This window comes from Phoca vitulina, unplaced genomic scaffold (assembly GCF_004348235.1).
Source record: "Phoca vitulina isolate PV1807 unplaced genomic scaffold, GSC_HSeal_1.0 scaffold83, whole genome shotgun sequence".
Lineage (NCBI taxonomy): Eukaryota > Metazoa > Chordata > Mammalia > Carnivora > Phocidae > Phoca > Phoca vitulina.
The window spans coordinates 3,073,653-3,087,139 of NW_022589786.1; the positions used below are offsets into that span (position 1 = coordinate 3,073,653).

A 13,487-nucleotide genomic window follows, 5' to 3' on the forward strand; every position below is an offset into this window, starting at 1 on the left:
TTGATTCATTCATTCATATTTACTGAACACAGGCTCTGTGAAAAGCACTGGATATGCCAAGACCAATAAGAAGGAAGAGGCTGTCCTCATTGGGTTCTCACAGGATAGTGGGAACATCATGTAAAACATGAACCCACAATTCAAATCATAATGTGAAGGATGTCCCCACAGGATGGGTGAATGGGAGGGAGGGACTTGTTCTCTGAGGCTTCAGGGGGTCAATCAGTATATTATCAGTAGTTGAAGATTCTCTGAGCCTCAGTTTGCCCTTTCATCAAATCAGAGTGTTGGACCGAGTCCTCCTTGAGGCTTCCTTCCAGTCTAGCATGCTAGGTTCCGGGTCTCACGTACAGGGAAGGACAACAGCTGTGAGAGTCTCTGGAAATGTGCTCTCAGGTTCAGTCTTCAGAAATGGGAATTGTCATGTGTTGGAAAAACTCCCTGTTCTCCTTTCCTCTCACACTAGTAACACACTCACGTCACTCTGACACCAGATACTAGGTGTCTCTCCCACACTGACCACTTCTCTGACACCAGCTGACCATCCAACAGTTCAGTTGAGTTCTGACACCATCTGTCGCGAGTCAGCATCAGACCCCGCAGGTAAGAGTTCAATCCCACAAGACTGTCCCCACTTCAGATGCCAATCACAAGTCCCAGTTGGTCACCTATACTTCTGACGGGCTGGCTAGAGCAGGATCCCAAGACCCCCTCCTTGGGTTCAATAATTGGCCAGAACAGCTCACAGAACTCAGGGAAATGCTTACATTTATAGGTTCATTGTATGATAAAGGACATAATAAAAGACACAGATAACCTGTCATGTGAAGAGATACATAGGGTGAGATCCAAAAGGGTCTTGAGAGCAGGCACTTCTGACCCCTAGAGTTGAGGTGTGCCGCCCTCCTGGCACGTGCCTGTGCTCACCAACCCAGAAACTCTCTGAACCCTGTCCTTTTGGGGATTTTTATGGAGCCTTCATCACATCTGCATGATTGATTACTAGCTCCATTTCCAGCCCATCTCCTGTTGTCAGAGAATGGGGAGGTGGGCTGAAAGTTCCAAGTTTCTAATCATGGCTTCATCTTTCTGGTGATTGGCTCCATCGAGGAGCCCACCAAAAGTCATCTCACTAGAACAAAAAACCATCTACCAGACAGGAAATTCCAAAGAATTTAGAAGCTCTGTGTCAGATGCTCCTATCACTTAGGAAATGGAAGAGTCTTAAGAGTTCTGTGTCAGGAATCAGGACAAAGACCAAATAAATATTTCTTTTTATAAATCACAATATCACAGCCAACTGGCAAGGGTCATCATTTATTAATTCATGCAATAATCTGTAATGAGGACCCACTCTGTCCCAGGCGAATAAACCAGACAGGAACAGGCAGGCTTTGTGGGCTTTCCTAAGGAGAAAGGATAAAGAATAAAACACACACAAATATTGAAGGGCTAGTAGGGTTGCCAGATTTAGCAAATAAACACAAGATGCCTAGTTAAACTTGAATTCCAAGTAAATAAATACTTTTTAAAGTACAAGTATATCCTAAATATTGCATGGGACATACTTATACTAAAATATTGTTCTTTGTTTACCTAAAATTCAAATTTTACTGGGAATCCTGTATTTTATCTGACAATCCTAATGGCAAGTCTCCCTGAGGCGATCCCAAGGTTGAGCAGGAATTTGCTAGGACATGGGGACTTATATTTCAACCCTGGGAAACTTCTTCATTCATGGTTTCACATTTCAAAAATCCAGTGACTGTAACCATGGCCCAAGTGTTTTGAGGGTGCTGAAGGCTATCACTTGTTGATGGTGCAGGGTCAACCCAGACCTCAGTCTATACCATCTTCCTCGTCCTCCCCCCAGCTTCCAGTCACTATCCAGAGTCCCAAGTAGAGCAAGATTCCTCAAGGAAAGAGCAAACACAGGCAGATGCTGATTACCAGGGCTTGCTGGCTTGGACGAACTTCACCCTGGCCTGAGTCACCAGCCAGAGAGACTGACCCAGGCTTGAAAGCTTCCAGGGAAGCTCAGGCATTCCTTCCAGAGTGAACTTTGGGTTTGAGCAGGAAATAGCGGGCGTTCCCTTAGCATAGAGGCTCAGCAAACTCTTAGACCAGGGTACGTCAGCATCGGAGCACCTGCCTACATCCTCAGTCCCTCAACACCAGGATCAACAGAAACTCTTAGCACCTCTCTTTTGTTTTTCCCACCAACAAATTCTAAACTGAAAGCTCCAGAAGGGCAGGACTGGATTCTTCTCCAAATGCTACACAGACCTGGTACAGCAGCCATCCCTTAGAATAGATCCTTAACAACAGAAGAGTAATAATAACAACAAGGGGTGGGAGCGGCCAATAGCAGTCACTACAACATGCCAAGAACCTTGCTAGACGGGAAATAATTTGCTCTTTTGATCCTACAACGACACTGCGCAGTAGGTATTCTCGCCCCATTTTATAAATTAGGAAGTGAGCCCAGGCAGACTCAACAATACACCAAGGCCCTATTCTTAGAAAGTCACAGAGTCGTGATTCACACCCAGATGTGACCTCAAAGCTTAACCTCTTCATTCTCTGCTATATGATTTGGAATGACCACTAGGAAACAGCATCCAGTCCAATGCCCTCATTTTGTAGATAAGGCAGAAGTACAGAATAACAGAGCAGTGAAAAGTGTGGGCACAAGGCCAGAGTGCCTGGGTTCAAGTACCTGCTCTGTCACTTTCTGTCAGAGTGGCTCTGAGCAAGTTATTAACCTTTCTGGGTTTTAGTTTCACCATCTGTGAAACAGGGATAATCTGTTACGTTATAAGACTGGCAATCCATGTGGGCTACAATTAAAGTCTAGAGAGAGTTGAAGGGAGAACAGACTCCAGTCTAGTTGAAAGCCCCCTGAATGCACAACCATCCTCCTACCCTTGGATGTCCAAGGGGAAACAGGGAAAGATGAGCCCCATGGGAGATCCAACCCAGTGGATTTAGAGAAAACCATCTCCCACAGAGGTCGAAGTCTGTGCTTCTTATCTTGCCAAGGAACCCAAGTCAAAAAGACAATCCGTTTAAGTTCCTGCATTTGTGGTTTGGAAGTCCTGGCCTTGCCCTAATTCCTTGGTCACTTTGGGCAAGCCCCTTCTCGAGCTCTCCTGACTCTAGGCTCCTCAGCCATTAAATAAGGCAGATGGATGAGATAATTTCTGGAGCCTCCTCTCTCCCCTTTTAACCTTATGACTCTTAATCTGAAATAAGGCCAGAGGTAAGGCGAGCATAGTCACAAAATGTCCAGGCTGCATCTTGGAAATGCCTGAACACAGGCTCCTGGTTTGGTCAGTGCTGCTGACCAGGCTTGGGCCCTGCTATCATGGGGCAAACATTCTTTTGGGCAAGACAGGGGTTAAAGGAATTGAGTATAATTACCTGATGGTGAGTCTTTTATGCCGAGTATTGACTGAGCTTCTGCTTTGTGCCACACATTTGCTAGGATAAAGTGGAGAATAAGGCAGGCATGGTCCCTGGCCCCCAGGCTTATTATGATAAATGGTTTTAGGAAGGAAACTGTGACAGAGGGATCTGGGAGGGCCTCCTGGAAGAAGTGACCTGTAAGTTGAGATACAAAGGATAACTAGGAGTTGGCCCCAGGGGCAGAGAGCCTTGGGGGGATCTGTATGAAGTGTTTTGTCCTGGTGATCAAAGAGGTCTTTATCAGAGCTGCCAGTAGAATCCCATGGAAAGCTGGACTCAGAAACAAGAGCCAAGCGCTTAACCAAGTGGTCCTATTTACATTTCCAGTAATGAAACAGACCGCCATCATATATCTTCTGATGTAATGCACAAAGATAAACACAACATCACCTCTAGGATACTCCTGATAGAAACGCATGACCTGAATCTAATCATGAAGACACAGACAAAGCCCAAATGGAGGGACACTTCTGCAAAGTATTTGGCCTGCTCCCTTCAAAAACCTCAGCATCGTGGAAAACAAGACAGGCTGAGGAACTGTTTCAGATTTGAGGGGACTAAAGAGATAGTGCTATCTGGGTGTAATTGAGGCGAATGGCAAAAACTGAATCTGCACTGTTTATTAGATAATAGTATTGCATCAATGCTACATTTCCTGAATATGTATCCACAGTGGTGGCTACATAAGAAATGTCCTTGTTCTGGAAATACACAACACATTGTCTACTCTTGACTCCCAAATGGGTCAGAAAAAATGGAGAGATAAAACAAATGTGGCAAGGAGTGAACAACTGGTGAATCTAGATGAAAGATACATAGTTGTTTGTACTATTTTTAAACCCTTCTGTTAGGTTTGGATTTTTTTCCCAAATAAAATGTTATAAGTAAATAAATTAAGAGAAGTGCCAAACTGTGACCAGCCCAGTATTGATGGCCAGCAGCTCCCCACCCCACTTGCACCCCCCAAGACCCCAGGAATAATGCCTCCCTGCCCCCCATTCTTATGGGGAAGAGGATACCTCTTCTGTGTTGAGGACGTTGATGACCTTTTTAGAGTGCGCGACGTGACCCACCACACCCATGTCCAGGGGGAACACAATCTCTGAGTCGGGCACCACCAGGCATTCCTCAAGAACAGCATCCTTGTGGACGTTGAAGAGCCGGGTGGCTAGCTCCGCGATGCCATTTCGGGCCCTGTACATGAACAGGCTCATGCGGTCTGCCCGCAGGAGGAAGCACAGCTTCTTCATGACGTTGAAGATGCATCTCTCCGTCTGCAAATTTTCCTGGAAGTCCCGCAGGAGGTCGAAGATGATTTCACTCTCCTCCACGCTGCTCAGCGAGTGGTAGTTGCTGAAGTCCACGGCTGCCTCCTTGGCCCCCAGCAGGTCTGAGATGACCTTGGCCCGGTAGCGGAGGTTGTAGTACTGTTTGGCAAACATGATATTCGAGTCCAGGAACTTCTCCACCTGCTCCGCCGTCACCTCGCCCATGGCTGGAATCCCACTGGCTACTTGGGTGGAGAAATAGCTCCAGCTGGCCTTCCCAGGGAAGGTTTATAGTTCGTGGCAAGACGGAGTCGGGAGGTGTTTCGTGTCAAGCTGGGCTTCTGTGGGTCTGGCCTGTGGATCTCGCCGCTATGGCTGCAGAGGTGAAGGAGGAGAGCTCGGGAGATTAAATCATTAATATTTCCCGAGAGCAAGGATTATGAGGATCAGAAGGTTCCAGATGCCGCCAGGCCCCAGATGGGAGAAGGTGAGAGTTTCCTTTTCACCTTGGCCTGAGAGCTGAGAAGGGATTTCTAGACAGAGCAGGAGGTGGGCAAAACTAAAAACAACCCCCCAGCAGAGACTGCCAAACGGGCAGCGCAGGGACGACCCACTACTGTAGGTGTGTTTTTCTTCAACGTTTGACACAGAAGACTACCTATGCTGTTTGGGAGATTTGTTCAGCTGCTCTTGGAGAATCGGAAGATCTAACAACTCTGGGCCCACTTTCCTCCCTGGCAGGCATGGCTAGAGCTGAGAGGGACTGCCCGCCCGGCTCCCATCCCCCTGCCCCTCCCCCCACCCTTCTGTGCCCCCTTTCGCAGGGCCTCCCCAGAACCGCTTCACCGCGCATGCTCACCATTCAGCCTGCTTCCCTGTGTGCATTACAGGTCTGGCACCTACCGGCCCGATTTCAGAATCTGCATCAAAGTCTTTCCCAGCTTTAGAAGTCAACGACCCTTTAATTTTAGAATTCCAGCGGCCCTCCTAAAAATAACACCGTTGGGGTGCCTGGGTGGCTCAGTCCTTAAGCGTCTGCCTTCGGCTCAGGGTTCGAGCCCCACATCGGGCTCCCTGCTCAGCAGGAAGCCTGCTTCTCCCTCTACTCCCCCTGTTTGTGTTCCCTCTCTCGCTGTGTCTCTCTCTGTCAAATAAATAAATAAAAATCTTAAAAAAAAAAAACAACACTGTTCACATTTTTTCTTTTATGACAAAAATACATGTTCACTGTAGAAAATACACAAAGATCATTAAAATCACCCATAATCTTGCTACTCAGAGGTAACCTTTAAGGAGCATTTTTGTTTCTGTCCTTTCTGTAGAGGCTTGCTTTCAAAATCTGTTTCCCTCAAACCTCCCTCCCCCACCGCCCCCATCTTTCTCTTGGCACTTTAATGTGGTTTTTTTCTGGATACAATCTGTATCTTTTTGGATTGTCAGTCAGAAATGCACACATAGTCTAGCTGCTATCGGCTCTTTTTGAATCTTGAAATACCAGAATCTTCCCTGAAGTACCCTCTAGTACACTAGGGGAGGAGAACATTTTCTTTCTGATGAAATGTACTTTTCATTTCCGTGAATATACCTGTGAAAGCCTGGTGTCTCTATGTTGTAAATACTGTGGAATGCAGGCTAATAGACTGTTGCTGGCACCCTGAAATTTGCAAATGAACTTCAACGGAAAGTAGATTACTTCCTTTATTGTAGTGTGTAGTAAAGTCTTAAGAGTATTGTGCCCAATCAGCACCGTGTACACAGGTGACTCCTTGGCCTGGCAGGCCGTGCAGCAACCTGAATTTCTACATTCTCACCATAAATAACGTGAGCCCTCTGTCTGGAACGCTCTTCCCCAGCTCTCTGCGCACCAGCTCCTTCTCAACCTCAAGGTCGCAGCTCAAGCTAGTAATCCCTTGTCACCTTATCCCGAGTAGTACCCTCTCCAGGTCCTGCCTGTCACATCATCCTATTTATTTCTTCTATTGCATTTATTACTGTTAGAAATGATCTTGTTTGTTTTTCGTTTCTTTGTCTGTTGTTTGTCTTCACATCTGTACTGTGAGTTGCATGAGGTGGGGACCTGCCAGGGCTGATTCCCTAGGCCTTGCAGTGCTGCCTGGCACATTCTTGATGCTCAGTAAAATAATTGTCTTAATTGTAAGTCTGGAATGGTTAATTTCATATGCCAACTTGACAGGGTAAGGGATACGCAGATAGCTGGTAAAACATTACTTCCTGGTGTTTCTATGAGGGTGTTTTTATAAGAGACTGGCATTTGAATCAGTAGGGTAAATAACGCAGATCACCCTCATTAGCGTAGGTGGGCCTCATCCATTCAGTAGAGGGCCTCACTAGAATAGAAAGGTGGAGGAAGGGTGAATGTGCCCTCTGCCTAAACTGGGACATCCCATCTTCTCCTGCCCTTGGATGTTGGCACCCCTGGTCCTCAGATTCAGACCAGGACTTACACCTTTGGCCCCCTGGTTCTCAGGCCTTTGGACGCAGACTGAATTATACCAGTGGATTTCCTGCTTCTCCAGTTTGCAGACGGCAGATTGTGGGACTTCTCCATAACCACGTGAGCCAATTTTCTAGAGAACCCTGACTCATACAAAATAAAAACCCCTATATATTCTTGAGTACAATTTAGAAAAGACAAGAAGACACAAAGGAAAGATATTGAAATTAAATGTAATCCCAGATATTACCATTGCAATATTTTTTGGATATTTTTAAATATATGGAATATATAAATATATATTCTCCAGGAAAATATTAAAATATATATTATTTATAAGATTTAATATATTTAAAGATTTAGGTATAAATATAAAGAATACATACATACTGTCAACCTTGACACCGTCAACATTTTGGGCCCAGTAACTCTTTGTCGTGGAGACTGTCTTATATATTGTAGCATGTTCAGCAACATCCCTGGCCTCCACCTACTAGACTAGAATTCTTCAAGTTGTGACAACCAAAAATGAATCCAGACATTTCCAAATGTCCCCTGGGGTCAAAACCACCTCTGTTGAGAACCACTGCTCTACAGTTAGACATGTAGGTTGTTTGTAATTTTCTAGTATTATAAACAATGCTGTAATGAACATCATTATATTTCTTAATAAAAATACCTAGAAGTGGGATCCTGGGCCAAAGAGCTCATAGCTCTCTAATCATTTGGATAAATAATGCTACTTTTGCTCTCCAAGGCTATACCAGAGTATATGAGACTGTTCTTACCCCCACTCCTCCCCTCAGAAGGTAAGCAATTTTTCTTTTTTTTTTTTTTGGTAAGCAATTTTTCTTAATCCTGGCATTAATGCAGAATGTGGCCCTAATACTCTTTCTGCCGTGTTTTTCACAATTTTTCAACAAGAACTCTAAGCTCCACTCTAGAGGATCCAGGGAGGAGGACAGAAGTATAGGTTATTATAAGAAAGCCATACCCAGGGATGCCTGGGTGGCTCAGTCGTTAAGCGTCTGCCTTCGGCTCAGGTCATGATCCCAGGGTCCTGGGATCAAGCCCCGCATCAAGCTCCCTGCTCAGCGAGAAGCCTGTTCTCCCTCTCCCACTCCCCCTGCTTGTGTTCTCTCTCTCACTGTGTCTCTCTCTCTGTCAAAAAAATAAATGTTCATTCTTTCTGGTTTTTGCACCTTCATTCTTGCTGTGCCTCTGCCTGTCCCTTCCACCCAGTCCAAATGCCATTCCTTCCATGGATTCTTCGATGCCCCAACTAAACTCTTTTCCTATTTGGAACCCACAAGCTATTGGTTTCCTTCCATTTCAATGGGAGTTTCTACATTCTAGACTATATTACTTCTGCACATCTGTTCTCTCATCAAACTCAAGCTCTTTGAAGATAGAAGTAAAACTTTATTTTTTCTTAAAATCTCCAAAAAAGCCCAGCCGAGGTGCTTTCTCATAATATACCAACTAGGCTTAGTTGCAACTGGCTTAGGAAGCAACTGTTCTGCAAGAAATCTACTTTTACCTCATTTTTCAGTATGCCAGAATGAGGAAATCAAGCCTGTTGAAAAATTTCAGTTCTAATTGTTGGGTAGGTACAGATCAGCTTATATTTGCAGCAGGTGACCTCCTAACTTGCTTGTAGGCCTGATTTCAGATACCAGCGGAAGGAAATCTGAAGTTTCTTTCACTGGGAACAGAGGCTATTCGTAGGGTTAGGAAAAATTTTTCTCTGTAGTCTAGTCTAAAAAAGAAACACATACTAGAAAGAAGAAAACAGGACTCTAGGCCCAGAATGCCACTGATTCATTCTGTGACCTTGAAAAAGTCCTGTCTTCTCTCAAGGTTTTGTTGATTTCCCTATCCATAAAACATCTAATAATGTGTCCCAAATACTCCAGGATCCATGACTCCAGATGGGCTCAGAGTGAGGGAGGACTGGCCAGGAATGGCTGATCGATCCATTCCTGACCACAAGCCTTGCTAGAGGATTCTTCTGAAACAATAGCTGGAACTATTTACTTAGAATAATCTCTACTCCAAGATCCACATTTCATGGGGGAAGAAAGTGAAAAGTTTTGAAAGGTTAGGTGACTCGTCATAGGTGACTCAAAATTTTTTGAAATTGAGATATAATTCATAAAAATTCACCATTTTAAAGTGTACAATTCAGTGCTTTTTAGTGTATTTGTTATGGTATGCCATGGCTAATCTACTTTCTCATCTCTTGGTGACCACTAAGCTATTTTCTCTAATGGTTCGTCTCTTCTGGACATTTTATATAAATGGAATTATATAATATGTGGTCCTTTGTGTCCAACTACTTTCACTTAGCATAATGTTTTCTTTTTTTCTTTTTTTTTTTTTTTTTAAAGATTTTATTTATTTATTTGACAGAGAGAGACAAAGTGAGAGAAGGAACACAAGCAGGGCAAGTGGGAGAAGCAGGCTTCCTGCTGAGCAGGGAGCCCGATGTGGGACTCGATCCCAGGACCCTGGGATCATGACCTGAGCAGAAGGCAGACGCTTAACCATCTGAGCCACCCAGGCGCCCACTTAGCATAATGTTTTCAAGGTTCAACCATGGTATAGCATGTATTGGAACTCCATTTCTCTTTACGGCTAAATAATGTCCCGATGCGGGGCTCGATCCCAGGACCCTGGGATCATGACCTGAGCCGAAGGCAGACGCTTAACAACTGAGCCACCCAGGCGCCCTATTAGGTTTTTTTAAATCTATTTATTAGTTGATGGACATTGGGGTTATTTTCACTTTGTGGCTGTTATGAACATCCACGCCCAAGTCTTTATAGGGACATATATTTTCAATTCTATTGGGTATATACTCAGGAGTATAATTGCTGGGTCCATAGGTGATTTTAAGACTCAGTTTGGAGGTAAAAGGGGGGAATAAGGAAAGAAATAGGACAAAGCAAGGAACCAACTGGGTCAAGAAGAGGCATTTCTGGAAAGGTGTTTTGTGAGGCACTTTTTTGGAGAGACTAGGACTCTGAAATTCAGGACCTACTTGAATGGGGATGGTTGGCATATTCGTGCCACAAATTCCAGTGCTGGGTGAAAGGTCTCCACAGGCTCCCCACCATTCATCCCTCTTGTACATAGCAAGAGTGAAGGAACCATGGATATTCCATTGAGAGGAAGCTCTGAAAGGCTGTTGGGAGTGGAGAGTGTGCCAGTTTGTTCAGAGAGGAACCAGTTAGTAGGACAGAAGTATAGGTTATTGTAAGAAGGCCATACCCAGGGACGCCTGGGTGGCTCAGTCGTTGAGCGTCTGCCTTCAGCTCAGGTCATGATCCCAGGGTCCTGGGATCGAGCCCCGCATTGAGCTCCCTGCTCCGCGGGAGGCCTGCTTCTCCCTCTCCCGCTCCCCCTGCTTGTGTTCCCTCTCTCACTGTGTCTCTCTCTGTCAAAAAAATAAATAAAATCTTTAAAAAAAAAAAAGGAAGGCAATACCCAGAGTGCTTAAGAAGTGGTGCTCAGGAGTCAGATCTGGGACTGACCCTGGGCCTGTCATTTACTATTTGTGTAAATGATTCAATTTCTCCTGGACCTCACTTTGCTTATCTATAAAATTAGAATGCTTTTACATGGCTGTTGTGGAGATTGAGAAAGTTTATAGTATAGTGCCAAGCTATGTATTAACCAGTGCATATTAAGTTGAACCCTATGAAATTGCCCCTATTTGACTATTTTTGTCCTGCACAAACAGCAATTTCATAGGGTTCAATTTAATAGTAGTTATCCAACCCCCATTAGTTGTCATAACATCCAGAGATGGATTACCTTGAAGATAGTGCACTCCCTTGTCATTGAAGGTATGCACGCTGAGGACTTGGCAAAGAGGTTTCAAACACCAGCATTAGGAAGATGAGTCTGGGGCTAGCAAGTCAGTAGGGAAGCTGTTGCAATCCTCCCAGAGGAAAGGAACGAGTCTAGGATGGGGGTTGAGAGAGTAAAAAGAAGGGAGTGGGCATAGAAGCAAGAAGAAGAGTGTAGAAGACATCCTGACTGACTAGGAAAGAGAGACACGGGAAAGAGTGGGGTAGGCCAGGGTAATTCGTGTGCTATTGGGGCCCTGTAGGAAATTCGGCACTGAGTGGCCCCCTTCAGCACATGTCACTGGTGTCCAGTGTTGACTTAGTCTCCATTTCCTGGTTGAAGGCCTTTCCTCTCCTGGCTTGCTAAACCCCATGTCCTAGGTGAAGCCACAAAAGAGAAGGCAGTTCCTTGGCTCCATCCTTATAATGGCTGAAACAGTCTGGTTGGTTTCCACCCTCGTTTATACTTACCTTGGCTCACTCCCTTGTTTCACTTGTACTTACCCTTGACCTACAGTTGTTATCAGTTCCTAACTGTCCGGTCATCTGCTGACTAAATAACTTTATTCAACTACTTGGGTTACCTGTTGATCTGTCTGCGAAACTTGGCTAGTCTGTGATGTTCTCCTTGTTTGACTTTGAGGGTCTAATATGGGTCAATGGATGAGCCTGGTAGAAGTTTGTCCTAAGTGCATTTTAAACTTCTGTGCATTTTCCTAGAGCTCAGATTCTGAAAGGGATCTGTAACTCAAAAATAGTTAGGAACTCTGGGGAATCCTGAAAAGAGAGGTAAAATTAAGTCCTAAATACCTGCCCTGTGACCACAGCAGTAGAAAGGCAATAGGCAGGAGAATACACCTGGGCTTTGGATCCAGAATGGGTTGAGTTTGAATCCTCATCCTATCATTCACAAACTTTGACATTTGGCAGATTACTTAATCTTTGGTCCCAATATTCTCATTTGCAGTTTGTGGATAACAATGATACCTACAGAGCTGTTGTGAGGATTGGAGGCGGTGATCCTACTGAACTTGGTTAATGGCCAGTTCCCAATAAATGTAACCTTTAATAATGACAATGTAAGTGGAGTATGGGGCAGTGGTTTTCGTAGAAAGCAGAAGTAATGCAAATATATCTATTTTCCTATTCTTTTTTTTAAAACAAAAACTCTTATTTTTCTCTTTATAAAGTTACACATCTTGGTGTTATAGGAAATTGAGAAAATACAGGCAAATAAAAAGAAGAGAACGGTTACCACCCAGAGAGACATTTTGATGTACATCCTTCTTTTCTAATCATAAGTTTTATAACAGAACTGTGACGATGTAATATGCATTTTGTTTGTTTAATAATATATGTAAACATCTTTCTGTGCCATTAAATATTCTTCTTTAATGACCTCCTTGACTTCCACTGAGTGGCTGAATCATAACTTGTTTAACATATTTCTAGCTGTTGGTTATTTAGGTTGTTCCTAATTTTTTGGTACTCTCAATGAATATTTGTGTAGTGAAATCTTTGCATACTTACTTGGTTATTTTCTTACCCTGTTATTAAAAAACTTGCCCCAAAAGACAGAACGATTTCACTACTAATCTTTGAAGATGTTGCCTTGGCTATCCCAAAATACAAGAGTTTAAGTAATGAAATAATGGGAAAGTCAATTTTTTTTTTTAAGATTTTATTTATTTATTTGAGAGAGAGAGAATGAGAGAGAGCACATGAGAGGGGGGAGGGTGAGAGGGAGAAGCAGACTCCCTGCCAAGCAGGGAGCCCGATGCGGGACTTGATCCAGGGACTCCAGGATCATGACCTGAGCCGAAGGCAGTCGCTTAACCAACTGAGCCACCCAGGCGCCCCTGTGAAAGTCAATATTTTAATGCTAAGATCATGTTCTATTTTGAATGACTGTCTCCCATAGCACCTGGCACATACTCATGAAGGAACAAATCTGGGAATCTGGAGCTTGTAATTGCTGGGACAAGTCAAATAACAGATCACTTTCTGTACCTAAATATTTGTAGGAAAAGTGACTTGTGTTCCTTCACCCTGGTTAAGAGTCACATGCTTTTTCTTTCTCCAAGTTAAATGTTCTATGTTCCAAGCCTCCATCCCACAGTGCTGGCAAGATAATTGAGACTCGTGCCCCACCCCAGGTTCATGTGAAGGCCTGTTGGTGTAACTCAGTGCAGCCGGGGAACAGCCCTCTGGCCTTTTGTTCACACTGATACCATAAATGTGCCCTTCATTCAGGTTGGTATGGCCCCTGAAAGGCCAACCGTTCTGCTCTTCACAGGGGTTCAGAGGTCCTCCAGCCTCCCAGGGCAACCCATATGGTTGCCTGCCCAGGGCAGAGAGAGGCCCAGATCCTTGCCACTCAAACGTCCTGCAAAGCCTAGCCCATGGCTCAACCTTGGGGAGGTTTTCAAAAATCTCCTTTCC

The 13,487-nt window shown here is 44.4% G+C and overlaps 1 protein-coding gene across 1 annotated transcript in view; it reads right to left on the minus strand.

The window, feature by feature from the left end:
* PDE6A (phosphodiesterase 6A) overlaps nt 1-5,081 on the minus strand; it is a 57,720-nt gene extending 52,639 nt beyond the window's left edge. The window contains exon 1 of the mRNA XM_032395307.1: nt 4,488-5,081. Within this exon, the coding sequence (XP_032251198.1) occupies nt 4,488-4,961 (474 nt within the window). The 5' untranslated portion in view covers nt 4,962-5,081. The remainder of the gene's footprint in view (nt 1-4,487) is intronic.
* Nucleotides 5,082-13,487: the final 8,406 nt, after the last annotated feature.